This window comes from Echeneis naucrates, chromosome 24, assembly GCF_900963305.1.
Source record: "Echeneis naucrates chromosome 24, fEcheNa1.1, whole genome shotgun sequence".
NCBI lineage: Eukaryota > Metazoa > Chordata > Actinopteri > Carangiformes > Echeneidae > Echeneis > Echeneis naucrates.
In genome coordinates, this window is record NC_042534.1 from 1,129,811 (window position 1) to 1,148,009 (window position 18,199).

An 18,199-nucleotide genomic window follows, 5' to 3' on the forward strand; every position below is an offset into this window, starting at 1 on the left:
AGTTTGTGGGAATGAGACGATAACAGCAGAGCCGAGTTTAAAGTGTCTGAGCCTGATCAACAGTGAGGGGTCAGGGGTCAGGGGTCAGGGGTCACCGCCTCCAGTCTGTTACCACTTTGGGTGTCTGCGATTAGATGTCGCTGTCTCATGTTTTTATGTCTGACGCGCCTTCAGTCAGCCATTTTCCATCAATTATTTTGTTCTTCACTGACACTCTGGTGATTTTTATCTTTTTTTATATGTTGTTGTTCCTATTTTGGGACATTTTTGTGCTTTAACAGCGACAGACACATGAGGCAGCTGTGCTTATTCAGTCCAGACCAGACCGTTACCAAACCTCCATCTGATCCTGGAGGCTGAACCACGCCTTCGCTTTGTGGTCCTGGTTATGTCTGCGGTGGATCAGGGCCTGTAAAGTACTGAAGTCTATGGGAAAATGTGACATCATGGAGGGTTGACACTTTAAGGGAGTGTTGTTGGTCAGATCCTAAATAAACAGCTGTGTGGAATTTAAGTTCAACAACAAAAAGCTGATTGATTCGAGTGTTTTGTTTACAGAAAACCGGTTCTGTCATGGAATCAGGCCCGTTTTCTGAAATCCCACAAAGCTTTGTGTTGTCCTGCAGAGGGTTTCCTGGACCTGCCAAGTCCGGCCTCCTCTTTCTGAAAACAAAAATCATGAAGTTGAGTGCAGTGGTTATATTAAAGTTTGGATTCCTTCACCACATCAGTGAGGATGAAGTCAGAGCTTTCTGTGGGATTTTGGCTGAAGTGGGTCCTGGAGGGTTCTGGTTTTGGGTTCAGAGCCAGTGAAAGCAGAAGAATCCACAGAGGAGGCGTTTCCCTCCGTCCGGACCTCCTCTTCCTCCTCCAGATCCCTCTCTCTCTCCCTCCCTCTCTCTCTCCCCCTCCCTCTCTCCCTCTCTCTCTCCCCCTCTCTCTCTCTCTCTCTCCTTCAGGACCGCAGACCAGGCCAGCAGCCTGATGTGAGCCGGACCTAGCCGGCCGTCAGTGTCCCGTCTCCGGCTTCCTCCTCCAGAGTCCGTGCGCCCCGCGGAGCGATGGGAGCGCTGCGCCCGGAGCGGAGCGCTGCTCCCCGGCTCTGCCTCCTCCTGCTGCCGCTGCTGCTGCTGCTGCTGCTGGACCTCCCCGGGTCCGGTTCGGCCGCCTGGGACCTGGTCCTCCTGCACACCAACGACGTGCACGGCCGGGTGGAGGAGACCGCGGAGCGCCAAGTGAAATGCGGACGGAGCGGCTCGTGTTTCGGCGGCGCGGCGCGGAGATCCACCGTGATCCAGAAGATCCGCGAGTCCGAGTCCAACGTGCTGCTGCTGGACGCCGGAGACCAGTTCCAGGGGACCGTCTGGTTCAACTACTACAGCGGGGCCGAGGCGGCACACTTCATGAACAAACTGGGCTACGATGCCATGGTGAGTTTACTGGGTCAGCTGAGTCCTGGTCCTGGTCCTCCTCCGGTCAGAGACCTGGTCCTGGTCCTCCTCCGGTCAGAGACCTGGTCCTGGTCCTCCTCCGGTCAGAGACCTGGTCCTGGTCCTCCTCCGGTCAGAGACCTGGTCCTGGTTTAGCTCCGGTCAGAGACCTGGTCCTGGTTTATCTCCGGTCAGAGACCTGGTCCTGGTCCTCCTCCGGTCAGAGACCTGATCCTGGTCCTGGTTTATCTCCGGTCAGAGACCTGGTCCTGGTTTATCTCCGGTCAGAGACCTGGTCCTGGTCCTGGTTTATCTCCTGTCAGAGACCTGGTCCTGGTTTATCTCCGGTCAGAGTCCTGGTCCTGGTTTATCTCCGGTCAGAGACCTGGTCCTGGTCCTCCTCCGGTCAGAGACCTGGTCCTGGTTTATCTCCGGTCAGAGACCTGGTCCTGGTTTATCTCCTGTCAGAGACCTGGTCCTGGTCCTCCTCCGGTCAGAGACCTGGTCCTGGTTTATCTTTGGTCAGAGACCTGGTCCTGGTCCTCCGGTCAGAGACCTGGTCCTGGTCCTCCTCCGGTCAGAGACCTGATCCTGGTCCTCCGGTCAGAGACCTGGTCCTGGTCCTCCTCCGGTCAGAGACCTGGTCCTGGTCCTCCTCCGGTCAGAGACCTGGTCCTGGTCCTCCTCCGGTCAGAGACCTGATCCTGGTCCTGGTTTATCTCCGGTCAGAGACCTGGTCCTGGTTTATCTCCGGTCAGAGACCTGGTCCTGGTCCTCCTCCGGTCAGAGACCTGGTCCTGGTTTATCTCCGGTCAGAGACCTGGTCCTGGTCCTCCTCCGGTCAGAGACCTGGTCCTGGTCCTCCTCCGGTCAGAGACCTGGTCCTGGTTTATCTTTGGTCAGAGACCTTGGTCCTGGTCCTCCGGTCAGAGACCTGGTCCTGGTCCTCCTCCGGTCAGAGACCTGGTCCTGGTCCTCCTCCGGTCAGAGACCTGGTCCTGGTCCTCCTCCGGTCAGAGACCTGGTCCTGGTCCTCCTCCGGTCAGAGACCTGGTCCTGGTTTATCTCCGGTCAGAGACCTGGTCCTGGTTTATCTCCGGTCAGAGACCTGGTCCTGGTTTATCTTTGGTCAGAGACCTGGTCCTGGTCCTCCTCCGGTCAGAGACCTGGTCCTGGTTTATCTCCTGTCAGAGACCTGGTCCTGGTTTATCTCCGGTCAGAGACCTGGTCCTGGTCCTCCTCCGGTCAGAGACCTGGTCCTGGTTTATCTCCGGTCAGAGACCTGGTCCTGGTTTATCTCCGGTCAGAGACCTGGTCCTGGTTTATCTCCTGTCAGAGACCTGGTCCTGGTCCTCCTCCGGTCAGAGACCTGGTCCTGGTCCTCCTCCTGTCAGAGACCTGGTCCTGGTTTATCTCCGGTCAGAGACCTGGTCCTGGTCCTCCGGTCAGAGACCTGATCCTGGTCCTGGTTTATCTCCGGTCAGAGACCTGGTCCTGGTCCTCCTCCGGTCAGAGACCTGGTCCTGGTCCTCCTCCTGTCAGAGACCTGGTCCTGGTTTATCTCCTGTCAGAGACCTGGTCCTGGTCCTCCGGTCAGAGACCTGGTCCTGGTCCTCCGGTCAGAGACCTGGTCCTGGTCCTGGTTTATCTCTGGTGAATTGTGTAGAAATGAAGGGCTCAGACTGAACTGTGGAGGTCGAAGGCTGATTGATGGTCTCAGTCAGCTTTAATTATCTTAATTGAATCTCTCTGTGGGTCTTTAAATCCTCCAGCCTGGACGAAGAGTCCAGACAGTCACATTTTAGAGGACTGGAAGGTTCCCTGTTGGCTGGCAGACCACATGGAGAACTGATCCTGTGAGGCAGAAGTTCTGAATCCAGCAAAACAAGACTGAAAGCTGAACTAGAAACTAAAACCACATTCTGGGCCAGTTCCTCCAGACCATCTGCCCGTCCTCTGGGGCTTCTGGGCTGAAAGCAGCCTGATGTGATTGACGGGACCAAATGTAGAATCCTTTCTCTTTCTGGTTTTCAGGCTTTGGGGAATCACGAGTTCGACAACGGAGTGGACGGACTCATGAAGCCGTTCCTGGAGCAGATCAGGTGTCCCGTTCTCAGCGCGAACATCAAGCCGGACCAAACGCTGGCCCCGACGTTCGGACTCGCTTACAAACCTTTTGAGATATTGAAGGTCGGCGAGCAGAAAGTGGGCATCGTTGGTTACACGACGCAGGAAACGCCGGCTCTGTCCAGACCTGGTGAGGAACTCTGTTTTATGTCTTCGCCCTTCTGTTTGCTTCCAACTCGTGTAGTTTACATCACAAAGGCCTTCACACTGTAAACATCATCTGCACACCATCGTCCTCTCCAAACAGAACCAAGAGTCCAGAGTTTGGTTCTCTGCAGAAAACAAATGTAGGAAAGTTTAAAAAAAAAAAACAATAATAAAAGTTTCTTTCACAGTGAAGGATGATTTCTGAGAACTTTAAACAGTTTACATGTGATGTGGTTCGGTGCGGCTGAAATAACAGGAAGTATGTGAAGCTGTTGTTCCTGTCCGTCTCGTTTCAGGACCTCACCTTCGCTTCGAGGACGAGGTGGACGCCATGCAGCCGCACGTGGACAAGCTGAAGACGCTGGGGGTCAATAAGGTCATCGCTCTGGGTCACTCCGGGTTCACCATGGACAAGCAGATCGCCAAGAGGCTCCGCGGCGTCGACGTGGTCATCGGCGGACACACCAACACTTTCCTGTATACAGGTGTGATGCAGCGCCATGATGTCACTTCCTGTCGCCGGTTCATCAGAAACATTGATTAAAGCGTTCCGAATTAAATTTAATGACATGAACGAGTCACATGACTGCAGCCAACGAGCTAACGCGCTAAACAAGCTAACGAGAGTCCAGCAGTTAGAACGGTCGGATCCACGCAAACCAAGAACAGCCGCAATCTGATTGGCTGAATTGATGACGTTATATTTGATGGACTGTTGACCGTCGGAGGGTTGGTTTTTTCACGGTGAAATGTCCTTCCTGTCTGAACACCTCGGAGGTGTGCTGCCAGCGATGCCTTCAGGGCCTCTCTGGGTTTGTTCCTCACTTTGGTTACAGCAGGGAACCTTCCCTGTGAGTTAAACTAGACCTGGACTCTGGATCCATAAAAGTCTTCAACCTTCAGTCTGTGTATAAGTCAGACTGTGTTTAAGTCTATGGGAAAATGTCCCTCGTCCTCCCTGATGAGTTTATGGTCTCAGTCTGAAATACAACACGATGATCATTTTTCTGAATAAAAAAAAAAAAACAGCAGAGAATCAAGTGTCCTCCTGATGGAGCATTTTAAATGTCCTGGTCTGTTTCGTGTGTTCCTCACATGGATGAAGTTTAGGCAACAAACTTCACGTCACGGTTGGAAAAGTTCCACACTATCTTTGAAATTCATGCTTTTGTTTAGCTCCGGCTTTATCTGTCCAAACCGGATCTTCCAGGCCCCGCCCCGTCCTCTGAGGTCCCCGCCGGTCCGTATCCCTTTGTGGTGCAGTCAGATGATGGGCGGCAGGTTCCTGTGGTGCAGGCCTTCGCCTTCGGGAAGTATCTGGGTTATCTGAAGGTGACTTTTGATGACGATGGAAACGTTGTGAGGTCGACAGGAAACCCCATTCTGCTGAACAGCAGCATCCCTCAGGGTGAGAGCCGTTTTTCATTTAACTGTTCTGTCATTTTCATACTGACTCAGGCCATTTAAGGGTTATTTGGTTTTGGGGTTTTTTCTTTTTTGCCCAGAAATGTTTTCGGAAAATGGAAAGAGTTTGTTTTGCCTGAAGAAACACTGAGTTTTCTTCACCCCCTCTGACAATCTGCGTCATACCTGATCCAGATCCAGACGTTCTCGCTGATGTGGAGAAATGGAAGAAGAATCTGGCCAACTACTCGTCCCAGGTGGTGGGAGAAACTCTGGTCCTCCTCAACGGGGAAACTGAGGAATGTCGTTTCCGGGAATGCAATCTGGGAAACCTCATCTGTGACGCCATGGTGGGTGTTAAAGTCTGGCTCAGGCTGACAGTTTCCGTCTGAACATCTGAAACATTCTGCTCTTCCTGCTGTCAGGTCGCCAACAACATCAGGTTCCCAGACGGGGTCCAGTGGAACCACGTCAGCGCCTGCATCTTAAACGGGGGCGGCATCCGGACGTCCATCGACGAACACACCAGGAACGGTTAGTCTGTTTTCTGGAGCCCGTCTCTGCGTCTCACTGACGCAGCAGCATAAAATGGACTCCGGTGTGTCTCCTGCAGGCTCCATCACGATGGAGGACCTGATCTCCGTCTTACCCTTCGGAGGGACCTTCGACCTGGTGGACCTGAAGGGCTCCACGCTGAGGAAAGCCTTCGAACACTCGGTGCACCGATACGGCCAGAGCACCGGAGAATTCCTGCAAGTGTCAGGTAGGGGAAACGCTCAGCTGCCAGCTCAGAGGGAACACTAACAGTGACGCGTTTCTGTCCTTCGACAGGATTTCAGGTGGAGTTCGACGTCTCCAAACCGCCGGGCCATCGCGTGAAGAGCCTCAGGATCCTCTGCACCAAATGCCGGGTGCCCACATACGAAGCGGTTCAGGATGAGGAGGTTTACAAAGTGGTGCTGCCGTCCTACCTGGTGATCGGCGGAGATGGATTCTCCATGATCCAGAAGGAGATGCTGAAACATTACAGCGGTGAGACGACGATGTTCAGAGGCCTTTCACTGGAATATCCGGTGAAGGTCTCTGAACAGACGGTTAACCTTTCGTGTCCTTCCAGGGGATCTGGACATTTCCGTCGTGGCCAAATACATCACACATAGAGGGAAAATCTATCCGCCTGTCGAAGGACGCGTCAGCTTCTCCAGCTCAGCTCCTGGTCTGCAGGGACGATCCGCTGCTGTGGCGTTTCTCTCTCTGGGCCTGATCTGGACTCTGATTGGGAGCGCGTAAGCTCCGATGCACTCCACCGCGTGTGAACATGAAGGATCGGCAGCTCTGACGAATTTTATCATTGTTTTCTAAACAGGAAGGAAACCAAATGTTTCCTAAAGCGTCCAAAGTTTTAAACTGCCTGAAGCTGCAGTTCCTTTGATGACCACTAAGATTTCTGAGCCAAACAAATTCAGTTCACGTTTTTATGTGAAGTAGAGATTTGATGTTTCGAGACTCACTCGGACTTTGTTTTTGACATTTACTGCATTTTGCATTCTAGTTTGGAAAATTGGCTTCATGTAAAACCGTTGAGGAAAACAGATGCTGAAATAAACCGCAAGTAGTAATAAGAAGTACTGAAAAAAAATTAACTGGCCTTTATTGGTAAATCCTTTCCTGTCAGTTCATGACTCAGCAAGCTTTAATACGAAATGTTTTTGTTTTGTTTTTTTTTTTTTTAATCACTGCTGCCTCCACTCCAAAAGACGAAAATAAGAAATAGAAACACGTACAGATTTTTTTTTCCTCAGCGTTTAGATTTTAGTGTTTTCACTTGAGCACTTGATGGTTTTCTTGTGTTTGACTGAAAGAGACGCACAACAACTGAAACTCTTTCGTGGGATTGTTCTGCAGTTTTTTCTAAGTTAGATATTGGAATAATATTAACAATTAATAGTTCTTCGTCAGTTAGTTGACTGAAAGCAGCAGAGAGCATCAATGTGTTTTAAAGTTGGATTTAACAGAACAGCTCCTCAGAGGAACCCAACGAGGGGAGAGAACAAGGCCTCCTCTGTGTGAGCCGTCTTCCCGACAGTGCTGGCAGTGTGTCAATGCTCGGGAACTCCTTATTAGTCGCATCACCGAGTCCCAACGCAGCTGGCAGCCGCCTGAACCGTCATCGGCTGCCAGCTGCATGAAAACAGGCACATTAGCACTCTGTGGAAACTGTTCTTGGTCTGAGGAGAGCACAGATCCTGACGCTCAGTCAGGACACTGCTGCTTTTATATCAGCCACCCAGACGGAACTCAGACGGACCCAGAAAGAGTCCGAGTCCCTTTGGATCGTCTGCAGAACTCACTGCGAGTCCACCTGCTGCCGTTTCTAAAGCTTCCAGTTCGTAAGTTTGTTGCCATTTTCTTTTTCTCTAAACTAGAAACCGTAATTAGGAGAATCCCACAGTAGCCCCGCCCCTCCTTCCTGCTCTGTCTGAACATCATGTTGTATTTCAGACTGAGAACATTTTCCCATAGACTTCAACACAAGTAGAAAGTGTATGAAAGAAAAGACGACAGACGGCGTCCTCCGCAGTGAGATCAATAAATATATATCTTTTTATTTGTGCATGAATGAACAGTGAGCAGTGGAATGTGGAGATGGTCCCAGAGGTTTTGGGGTCAGAGTTCACACGTACATCAGCTCCTTCCCACCCTGCGGAGGACGACACCTCAGGTCAGAGTTCAAACGTTAAGACGCAGACAAAATCCACTCCTGAACACTAAAACCATTACAAGGCGCCCGTTTAGTCCTGGTCTAAAATTACAGCTAACAAACTCATGGAGGTTTGGCTGCTGCACCCGAAAGAATCCCTGTCACATTATAATTAGTATTTATGTTGTTTAGTAACATCTCTGAAATATACTGCTATCAGGAAAAAATATTCCTCCTCAGCAATGAGCCGGATGATTCAGGACCCACAGTCGTCGTCGTTCACATCAACAATGAACATCTGAGTCAAAACATCGGTCCAAAAATAACCGCTTTGTTTGGAAAAGCTGGAAATCGCTGTGGTTGTTGCTGAGCAGCTTTAAAACCTCAGACAACAACTCTGTTCCAGCTCTCGTCTCCCGATGATTCCGTGCGGTTTCCAGCCTACTCGTTTACCTTGGTGAGTTCAGGAAACAGCTCCTGCACGGCGATGTCCAGCAGGACGTACGTCATCTGAGGACAGAAACAGAAGGGGTTAGCTTTTCTTTCTGTTACTGTCCCTGAGGGACAAAGTGTATGCTTTTATTAAGATAGCATGTTATTGTATTCTAATATAATTTGTTATATTTTAATTCATGTTTTTGTACTTTTTAAATTTTGTGATAAATTGAATATATCATTCGGTGTGACTCTGCCTCTGAAGGAGCTTTTCTTTACGGTCTGTGGAGGCCAACGTGTGTGTTGTTGTAGGAGCACAATAAATGAGACTCACACCTCCTCTGACTCTGTCAGACTCTGATTGTGTTTCAGCCTCAGGCACAGCTGGGACTGACTTAGAGGAACTGATGTGCTGACAAATAGAACAACACCTCAAACGAGTACACACACGTAACAGTTTGGCAGTCAACCTTAATGAGTAAGCCTTTAACTTGAAGTCATCGCTGGAGATGACAAACGTGTTTGCTGCTTACCTGCTTGTTGAGCAGCGGCTGCTGGAAACCGTCGAAGAGAAGACGGATGCCTTCATATTTCGCCTCCTCTCCGATACACTTTCCTACAAAGTCTGATACAAACACACTGTCTTTTGCTTGGCAGAGTTTGGGTGTCACATTCCTGAGTACAATGATGAGGAGTGTTAGTTATTACAGGCCAAATCTCATTTTAGACGTGATACGTTTGTCAGTTTCCTGATTGGATGTAACAGTCACTGTAATCGCTGTTCTCTGAGAGTGAACTGGTGTTTGATACCAGAAAAAGCAGCATGTGTGATAAACTCTGAAACAACCTTCAGTCAGGAATACAGTCTTTGTTAAACACTCCTGTAAAATCTAACTATTTTTGGGGAATATTCAGCTGCAACAGAACTTGATACTGAACCAAGCAGGAAGATTTACCACTAAAAAGAAAGTCAATACTCATCAATACTTGGAGCTGACCTGGTAAATACTTCATCATCTCTTCGAACGTCTGCTTGGCTCTGGTTTGTTTGTCCTCGATGGTTCGCTCCTCGCTGTCTTCACAGAACACCGAGTCTGCAGACGAAACCGCAACATGACCAGAATATCAAATGAAGCTGCTGATTGAACACAAACAGTCTCACCTCGGAGCTGTGTGATCAGAGACACCATGCGGTGCTCCTGGAGGATCTGCTGCAGCTTGGACTGCATGTACTGGTCCATGTAGGCCTCAAACGTGTTCTTGAACAGGATTCTCCCGGCAGCGAGCATGTGATGCAGCCAGTCCGGCATGTGAAACACCACACGGCCTGGGAATCGAAACAGAAGCTCTTCGCTCTGACGCTTGTTGGAGATGATGAGATGATGAGTTCGAGTACAGACGCCGTGTGCAGAACTTACCCACATACATCATGTAGTCATACATGCCGTGAACAGGGAGCAGCTCCATGAAGTAGTTGGGGTTTGGTCTGCGGTCCAAACCCTCTGACACATTTGCGTTGTTCCTGAAGAGGTTGTTGAAGAGCTGCAGGCCAAAGTGAAACATCAGACGTGGAGAAAATGAGAAATCACAGGACATCTACTGGCACTATCAGAATTACATCATCATCAAGTTGAAGTTTTACAAACGGCTTCAGTTTTTCATTAAATCGGTGGACTGGCTGAATATTTTCAGCTGCAGATTAATCCACATTTGTTGATGTATTCATGGTGTAACTAAAATAAACAGTGCTGAAGGAATGTGTTGTAACTCACTGATGAGTTTTAGTCGTGTCAGGGGAGTTCAGACACTCAGTTCTAATTAAAGATCAATTCTTAGCCAAAGAGAAATAGATAATATAGAAGTAATCTTTTAACCCAGAGGGGTAAAAGTTAAATAAACAGAACAGATGTTGGTGAGGTGAAGGTTCAAGTTGTGTACACAACATACACAAGAGAGATCCAAACAATCTGCCCTTCACTGTGCTAACTAAACACTTTCCTGGCAGACTCATTTTTCACTGTTAAAAAGCATACGATTTATCAGCAGAACATCCTGGACTGTTCCTCCCTGAGGCCCGATGAGATGTAAACAAAGTGATTCACTGGTGCCTCAGCTGTCATTTTAAAGGCACTATGATACCTTTTTTACATTTTGGAGTGACAGGTGTCAGCAGAATACTCTACCTTCTTGTTGTTCTCTGCTGTGGGACTGAGGATAGTCAGCTCAGGGCGGCTGGGTTTGGGTTTGGGCGACTCACAGGAGTTGAAGAAAGACTGGATGAAAGGCTCCAGGTTCTGTCCTTTCTGGAAAACAGCGTTCATCATCATCTTCATCACTATGCTGTACTTGCTCTGGCTTGAATAGCTGGTGTGTGTCTGCATACTGAAGTCTGAGTCACACACTGATGGAGTCTATTAACTCAGCTAACGGCACAAACATACCTAATTATCAATCATTCCACTGGAGCTTTTCAGCTAATGAGAAACTCACCTCCTTTATCAGCTTCCCTGGAACAGACTTGAAAATCTTCCCTGTAAAACAGACAGACTAGTTGAGAGAACCTGTGGCCTGCCTCCTCCTCCCTCAGCTGCTCTGTGGCCTCTAAAATAAATAATGCTTCACCAAAGGAGGGAATGTGTATTGGTTCCTACCCAGGTTGACATCTGGCAGCATTTTGTCCAGGAACTGAGACTCAATGCTATGAGGAGACAGGAAATCTGCCAGCAGCTGACTGTTACTGAGCTCTGGATGCTGCAGCAGCCTCTGAACATAAACAAACATTTTTGCTTTTCCAATAAAATAAATACTATAACGTTGTACTCAGTCAATTGGACGTTTTGTGTAAGTTTTTGTTTAGAAAGAGGGAGAAAACTGTAAGAATTAGATGTTCCTGTTAGCACCCGAGTGGAATACCTGCAAATATTCCTCAAATTCTTCCCTTTTCGACACGAGGAACTCATAATTCTTTGGTCCGATGATTCTTTTGGATGGAAGCTGTGCATCTGCAAATGTGCCTGAAAAAGGAAACGTTCCCTCGTAGCTTAGTGAAGAGATGAAGTCCGAACTTTTACATGAAAGAAAATGAACTAACGGAGGAAACTGTACCGTGGAATTCAGTGAGTTTGGATTCTAGTACGTAGAACTCCATGTATCTTCTGTAGACCGACCATTGCTCGGGTCCAAGACCAACTGCAAAATAAAAACAAAAGAAAGTCGGAAAACTGTCTCCCTGCTCGGTGTTTAGTGGCGCTGTTGACCAAACAGTTGATCCCTCGACCTTCTTTCCTGTCATTGCGCTCCACGTCGATGCAGAAGACGGGGATCTTCTCCCTCTTGGCCTCGTCTTCGTAGATGTCGATGTAGGGGATGGTGATGCTCCAGGCCGACAGGTTCCTCAGACTGCCCGGAGCGCTCGCCGGCTCGGCGGGGGAATCGTCCTCCAGCACGACGGTGGCCTGCTCCACCTGCAGAAAGCAGAATTAAAGAGGGAGCAGTTACCAGATTCTCATACAGGACTCGGTGACAAAGTAAACTGAAGTGTAGGTCGGTTTGTTTTGTTCTGTCTAAAATAAAGACGCAGAATGAATCACCCATTATCACAAAAGCCATGAATATTTTCAGATTTCTTCTTCTTTGTATGGAGGTATGTAACTTAACTGCTCACCACATCGTCGTCGATGTCGTTCATGCCGCAGGGCGGCAGCATGGCGCCCTCCATGGTCGTGCTCTTGAACACACCTTTGATTTTGCTGCCAATTCTGCTGATCCCAAACGACTCTCCTCTCTTGCACATGTTTCTACAACAAACATACACATCTTTCTATCCTCACATCGTTGCTCTTACTGTAAAGATCACCTGACAGAGGAAACAAGGGAAGGAACTTTCCACGGTGCATTATGTGCGGCACACATGCAGTAAAACGACGACAACGTCCTCCACTGCAGCAGCGTGAGGCTCCTGAATTCTCTCATTTCTAACCAAGCTGTTTAACTGTGTGCCAGCATGCATCAAACTGCATTCTGTGTTTTACATCCTGCAGACTGCAGACACGGAACATGCCCAACACCAACTTACCTGTTTTCTTCCAAACTGAAGCTATTTCTGGAATAAGATGCACAAACAGCTAACATTGAGGACAGTTCAGACAGCAGCTGACTGTGTCTGTCACTCTGCCATTATGGACTATATTCATTTTATCTGCAAAAAATGAAGCTGAATAATCAAATGGGCTTCATATATTTTACAGTTCATGTCATTATTATTACTATGAAATGATCCAGTTCACCAGTTTAAGTTCAATACTTATGAACTGCAGACTGTAATACATCTGAAATTGTTTCTTTTCTTATTGACACATTCAATGACTATCATGTGAAATATGAATTTAGACTAAATTAGTGAACAAACCTGTTGGTTCTGGAGTTCCTGGTCAGGGACTCTGCCCCCATCAGCAAGTGCCTGAAGTACTGAACACAGAGAGGAGAAGCAGTCAGAGTCCTGAAGCAGATTCTATTCAAATCTCAAACATTAGCTCATAGAGGTTAGTATCAATCAGCAGAATCAGAATCTTCAGTTATTGTACACACTAACTATTGTTAGTCGATTATAAAGTGACATTATTTCTGATAATAGTAATATTTTTATAAACAAACATAATGTAGAAAGAATCCCTTTGGGTGTTTTAATTTAGACATTTTCAGTGTAAAAGTGAGCTGTCAGCACTCTCTGGTGGACAAACTGTTTCCACGTGACACTGTAGTGTCGTTCAAAGTTAGATATTATAATGAAATGTAGCAGCTCCTGCAGCTCTTACTTCATCGCTGTGACAGAACATGGGGGTGAAGACTCTCTCCAGCAGAGACAGCACGTGTTCGTACGCCTCGAACAGGCAGCGCATGGTCTGCAGCTTCACCACTCCGGTGTACGGGCCTTTAGCGACTGAGCGGGACAGAGAGGGAGGGTCAGTTCACCTGCTCCGTGTTGTTTGTCCGTGACAGCTGGACAGTTTGGATTTGTTTGAAGAGAAACTTAACAGTAGAATGTATGAACTGTATCCCTGTCTGTGGTTTGCTTCACCTTTTTGCTGTATACAGCTCATAGAGAAAACTGGAATAAACAATACAACACACTGAAGAAATCAGCACAGTAAAAATAATTACTAATTCTCCCCAGATTGGAGCTGCACACTTCTACTGGGGCAGCATGGTGATTTACGAAGTAGTGATTCTCCAATAAACAGAAAAACCAGCACCACGGAGTCTTACTGTTCCTGATCTCCTCCACGATGAACGGGTCGAAGCTGATCTTGTCGACGCTCTCGTCCAGGCAGTAGGTCTCGTAGATTTGCAGCACCTCACCGTGCAAACGCTGGAGCTCTGAGTCACTCAGCTCCGGACTCAGGATCTTATCGTTAAACTCCTCTGGGGGGAAACATCATCATGTCTTTGTAAACACAGCATTAGTCAGTGTGTCTGACGTGTCCTATGACTGTGGAGGAATGATTCCTGACACAGAGGCCCATGAGAGCAACACCAGACCCTCGAAAGGATCAGGATGATGGAATATGAAGCATGCATAGGTGAAGAAGATTTAGGAGGCCAAGCTGTATTTACTGTATTCTTACCAACAGCGAGGCAGAACTGCAGCACATGCACGGCTCCCTCCTGTTTCAGGAAGTTCATAAAACGAAAGAGGAGATCCTGCTGATTTCTGATTTCCTTCAGGTCCATCTTCAGCACCTGCAGAAGCCACAGACTGCATGAAGGAGTTTCAAAAATGACGGCCTATGACTAAATGATGAGAGACTGACCGACGGCTTTTTGTTGCTGACGTCGGCGTACTTCTGTAAAAATGGAACCAGGGCAGACGGAGGTTCGGTGGCTGCTTCTGGCTGCAGACGCAGGAGATATTTAAATAATGTAATCAGTTTGATAAACCTGACTGCAATGAAGTCTTTAATCATTTATCTTCACAGTCTCACTTACTGGAGAATCATCAACAAATAAGAGCACCAAAAAGTTCACAGTGTCCTGAAAAACAAACAGAAACAGCAGATCTAATTGTATTCAAATTTTGTCTGAATAATTACATTTTTATGTTTATTACTTGTGAAACATCATGTTATGTGAGGATTCTAGCAGCTGTATCATCACCACTTTATCAGACAGATAAAGTGAAGGCACCCCTCCTTCTGTCTCTTTATTTCCAGAAGCCAAGTAATTTCCACTACATTTCAAGTTTTAGAGGATCCAGCAACATATCGACCTGTTGTACTTACAGGGTCAGCCAGGAAGTCCATGGTTGGTAGGATGACAGATCCAGTCATCACCTCTCGCAGCAGCAGAGCTAGAGACCTGAAACAGAACAAGAACTGGTTACAGCTTTCACCTTTAAGATGAATGGTCTAAAAACTGGCAAAGTCCAGCCTGAGAAGGAAGCCGGTCACGTGAGGTTGGGCTTGTGGTTGCCTACCTGCAGTCTGTGGCTTTGGGGGGCATGACGTAGGGAAAGAGCATCTCAGTCACCTTCCTCAGGTAGAAGAGCTCGTCTCTCCGGCTTCGCACAGCGATGTGAAGATCAGGGCCGTATTCGTCCAGAGCTGCCTGCTGCAAACCCTCCACACTGTTCACTGCATCAGGAAACATGGATGTGTTGTGTTTAGCTCGTCTAACCATGACAAATAAAATCAGACCACACAATAAGCTGAAAGACGTTTTCACCACATTAAATTGGCTGCAATCCAATCCAAACACATTCAAATTAACTGACATCAGTGTTTGTGACATCGATCTAGCTGGTCCAGATCTCTGGAACCTCTGCTGGTGCACACGTTTACCTTTTTCTCGAGCTTTTGCGATAATTTCGAGGTGCTTCATTGCAGCTTTCATCACTTTGTCTGCAAACACAGTGGGGATGTCAACCTGCCAGAAAGTTTTCAGGGTTTAATGAAAAGAACAAAAAGTTAAATCACACAAAAATAAATTCTGACTGAAAAAAAAAAAAATCTGTTCCAGATTGCTTTTACAAGATCAGATGATACTAAACATCAGCTAACTGCTCTGTGCTGTTTGAACGTCACCTTCTGGGCTCGGCGAACGAGCACTGAAGCGAAGAAACGAAATGTCATCCTCAGTTCATCAACACATGCTTCATCATCTGTGATGTCCCTGAAAACCAGAAGAGGAAGTTAAAAACCAAACCTCCCTGCACATCTGTGAAAATCTACTTTCAGATGAAACATGTCTCTTCTTACCTGTACCAGGGGTAGACAAAGTTCTCCAGAACTAACTCAAACACCTGGAGGAGGCGAACAGACAGACAAATATTTACAGGTCGAGTCGTTATCGTTTAGTTTTAGTTTTAGTTTACATTTTTATGAATAAAAGACGCTGAAATGAACTATCGAGGTACCTCTGCTACCGAAGCATCCACTTTGGAATGAACCTTCAGGTCCAACCATGGCTGATAATTTTCAAGGAGCAGCGTCGGCCTGCAAGAAACAAAATATTAGTGCACATTATTAATGTATGACTGTAAATATTAATTATGGGAAGATCTAGTGGAAGAAGAATTTAATTCAAAGGTATAAAAAAAAAAGTATTTTAAAACAAAATAAAAACATGGTCCATTATCCCTGAAAGCTCTCCAATCAAAATCTTCTTTAGATTATGTACTGCAGGTATCACAAGTATGTACTTTTTATGCAACATGAGGGCTCCTGATTTCAAATGATTTCTATTCTGCTACAAATCAGTTTGTTTTATAATCAGGTCTGTGTGTTTATCAGCGAAGTAATGTATAAAAATGTGCTGGGTACATTATCTGCTCTGAGATCTTGTGAACATACCGGTGACGTTTGCACTTGACCTTCCCACACACGGCACAGCAGTGGCCCAGAGGAAACAGCTCCTGCTCCTGCTGCTGTTGGACGACAAAATGTAAACCTTTACCTTTTTTTGATCAAACTGTAAAATGTCACCAACCACTCTGAGTGGCCACTTCATTGAGCACACAGTGAGGAAGAAGTAAAGACGTTACAGAGGTGATATCTGACTTACTTTATTTCTTGGCTTGATTTTGAAGAGCATGTTTGGGAGAAGAGACTCTGGTCCGAGGGAGCAATAGAAAGTGATGACACCGGCGAGGAAAGACCAGAAGACCATCAGGATGTGGATATACCTGGAGGCAGATTATCCTACAGCCTTAAAACTCTTCAAGTCTCTTTATGAATTTCCAAAGAGTTTGGTCTTCACCTGCTCTGTATGTAAAGTGCCTTGATGTAACTTTGTTGTGATTTGATTTGATTTGATTTGATTTGAAGTCGAGGCACGTCGCAATTAATCTGAGGCTCCTCCTGCTGTCACCACATGTGTACGGCTGTTATTTTAATTTTGGGGAGAAGTTAGTTTATCTGTGAAGTGAGCAGTTTGTGGTGTTTTTCTGAAACAGTTTCCCATCGACAGTACAGAAACAGCCAGGGACCTGCAGGGGAGGGCAGCTAACACACACAGGTACTGACATACTGACATAAAACAAGCACAAGGACACACAAATTAGCCCCAGACCACAAAGATGAAAAACAACAGCAACAACTGTGACCACAGTGGGACTAGAAGGAGACAACAACACAAGCTGACAAAACGACATTAACGAAATAAACTAACCACAAACACCACAAAACTACCGGAGAGAAGAGACGAGAAGCAGCATGACCACACAGTGACACACAAATTAACCACAACAACCTGAGTCAGCTGGCCAACAGGTGTGCCTCACCGGAACACTCACCTGTTGAGCAGCACGGTCACGGACAGCATGCCGAGCAGCAGGAAGCAGAAGACCGGGTACTGACGTCCGGCCTCCCGCAGCGCGTCGACCTTCAGCCCCCGTCTCAGATCGTCCAGGTAGGCCATCCCCCCGGTGGACCTGACGGGGGGGGACGACCTCACACTTTAACTGGAGTTTAACTCGGTTTAAACGTTAGTTTACACACAAAACACACCGAAGAAAGTTAGCTAGCCGCTAGCCGAAGCTGCTTGTAGCTAGTTTAACGGTTAACGGCTGTTTCTGTTTGTTTGTTTGTTTGTGTTTAACTTACAGCGATGACAGCAAACAAAAATCCGCCTCATATATTCAAACTCATGCTTTCCACAGCCAGAGGCTTCGAACAGGACACAGAAAAAGGTGAAGTTACTTCCTCCAAACGAACTTTTCCATTTTTTAAAGTCCGGCAGAGGGAATGTTTTCTAATACAGCCGGGGGTTGCCAGATCTGTCGGCGGAAGGAAGGAACGAAGGAAAGCAGACCTGGCGCCTCCGTCTTTCCTTTTTTATACATTAATTAATTTTATTTAATTTATTTATTTATTTTTATTTATTTATTCTGTTTTAATAATTTTCGTCTTTTGAGTGTTTTATCAGTCTTTGCGGTTAAACAGCGAAAAAACACGCCATCATAACTTTGTGTTCGCTCTGTGTGTGGTGGACATTGCATTTTTAATTAAAATATAATTTTATGCATTATAAAGTCTTAAAATGTCATAATTTTATGAGTTAAATTAACTATCAGGGACTCCAAACACAAACAACACACCAAACGTATCTTTTGGATGAGCGGACATGGCAACCCAGATTCCAGTGAACGTCATTTCCGTTTTGGGCGATCCCGGTTTTTGGCGGAGTTCCAGTTTAGATAATCCCAAATTACTTTAAATATCAGCCAATCAGAAGCTTCCTTTAAAAATGACATTTTTGTTTGATTCACAGAAGATGTTAACTTTTTTTTTCATCATTTCAGAGTTTGTGTCAAAGTTTTAAAATAAAATAAAAATTCATAATTTTAAAATAATTCAGATGTTTGAGATTTGACATTAAAGATAATGGTTCATTTATTTCTTTCACCAAACTGAACTTTATCAGGAATGGTATTTAGCTTCCCTGTGAATTAGAATTAGAT

At 46.7% G+C, this 18,199-nt stretch overlaps 2 protein-coding genes across 8 annotated transcripts; one reads left to right on the forward strand and one right to left on the reverse strand.

The window, feature by feature from the left end:
- Nucleotides 1-917: 917 nt before the first annotated feature.
- Nucleotides 918-8,589, forward strand: nt5e (5'-nucleotidase, ecto (CD73)). 2 transcript variants are annotated; one of them, XM_029495803.1, is made up of 9 exons: nucleotides 918-1,430; nucleotides 3,465-3,687; nucleotides 4,001-4,189; nucleotides 4,915-5,112; nucleotides 5,304-5,458; nucleotides 5,534-5,642; nucleotides 5,722-5,871; nucleotides 5,940-6,140; nucleotides 6,226-8,589. In XM_029495803.1, exons 1-9 carry the CDS (start codon nucleotides 1,062-1,064, stop codon nucleotides 6,396-6,398), a joined length of 1,767 nt encoding a protein of 588 aa, XP_029351663.1. In that variant the 5' UTR covers nucleotides 918-1,061; the 3' UTR covers nucleotides 6,399-8,589. The 2 variants fall into 2 exon arrangements, with proteins under 2 accessions (XP_029351663.1, XP_029351664.1); XM_029495804.1 differs by lacking the exon at nucleotides 5,722-5,871.
- LOC115037338 (sorting nexin-14-like) lies at nucleotides 7,683-17,514 on the reverse strand. Of its 6 annotated transcripts, XM_029495800.1 has the most exons (31): nucleotides 17,343-17,514; nucleotides 17,033-17,170; nucleotides 16,303-16,423; nucleotides 16,092-16,165; nucleotides 15,656-15,734; nucleotides 15,498-15,541; nucleotides 15,324-15,411; nucleotides 15,081-15,165; nucleotides 14,717-14,873; nucleotides 14,523-14,598; nucleotides 14,230-14,274; nucleotides 14,055-14,135; nucleotides 13,869-13,983; nucleotides 13,510-13,665; nucleotides 13,059-13,183; nucleotides 12,653-12,711; nucleotides 12,320-12,346; nucleotides 11,909-12,041; nucleotides 11,522-11,708; nucleotides 11,350-11,433; nucleotides 11,158-11,258; nucleotides 10,896-11,007; nucleotides 10,735-10,775; nucleotides 10,428-10,547; nucleotides 9,663-9,786; nucleotides 9,407-9,571; nucleotides 9,243-9,338; nucleotides 8,778-8,869; nucleotides 8,581-8,656; nucleotides 8,263-8,319; nucleotides 7,690-7,809 (listed from the first exon to the last, which is right to left on the reverse strand). In XM_029495800.1, exons 2-30 carry the CDS (start codon nucleotides 17,155-17,157, stop codon nucleotides 8,273-8,275), a joined length of 2,835 nt encoding a protein of 944 aa, XP_029351660.1. In that variant the 5' UTR covers nucleotides 17,158-17,170; nucleotides 17,343-17,514; the 3' UTR covers nucleotides 7,690-7,809; nucleotides 8,263-8,272. The 6 variants fall into 6 exon arrangements, 4 of the variants coding, with proteins under 4 accessions (XP_029351661.1, XP_029351662.1, XP_029351660.1 ...); XM_029495801.1 differs by lacking the exon at nucleotides 8,581-8,656 and having other exon boundaries at nucleotides 7,683-7,809; XR_003840460.1 differs by having other exon boundaries at nucleotides 7,719-7,809; nucleotides 8,263-8,656.
- Between the last annotated feature and the right edge of the window lie 685 nt (nucleotides 17,515-18,199).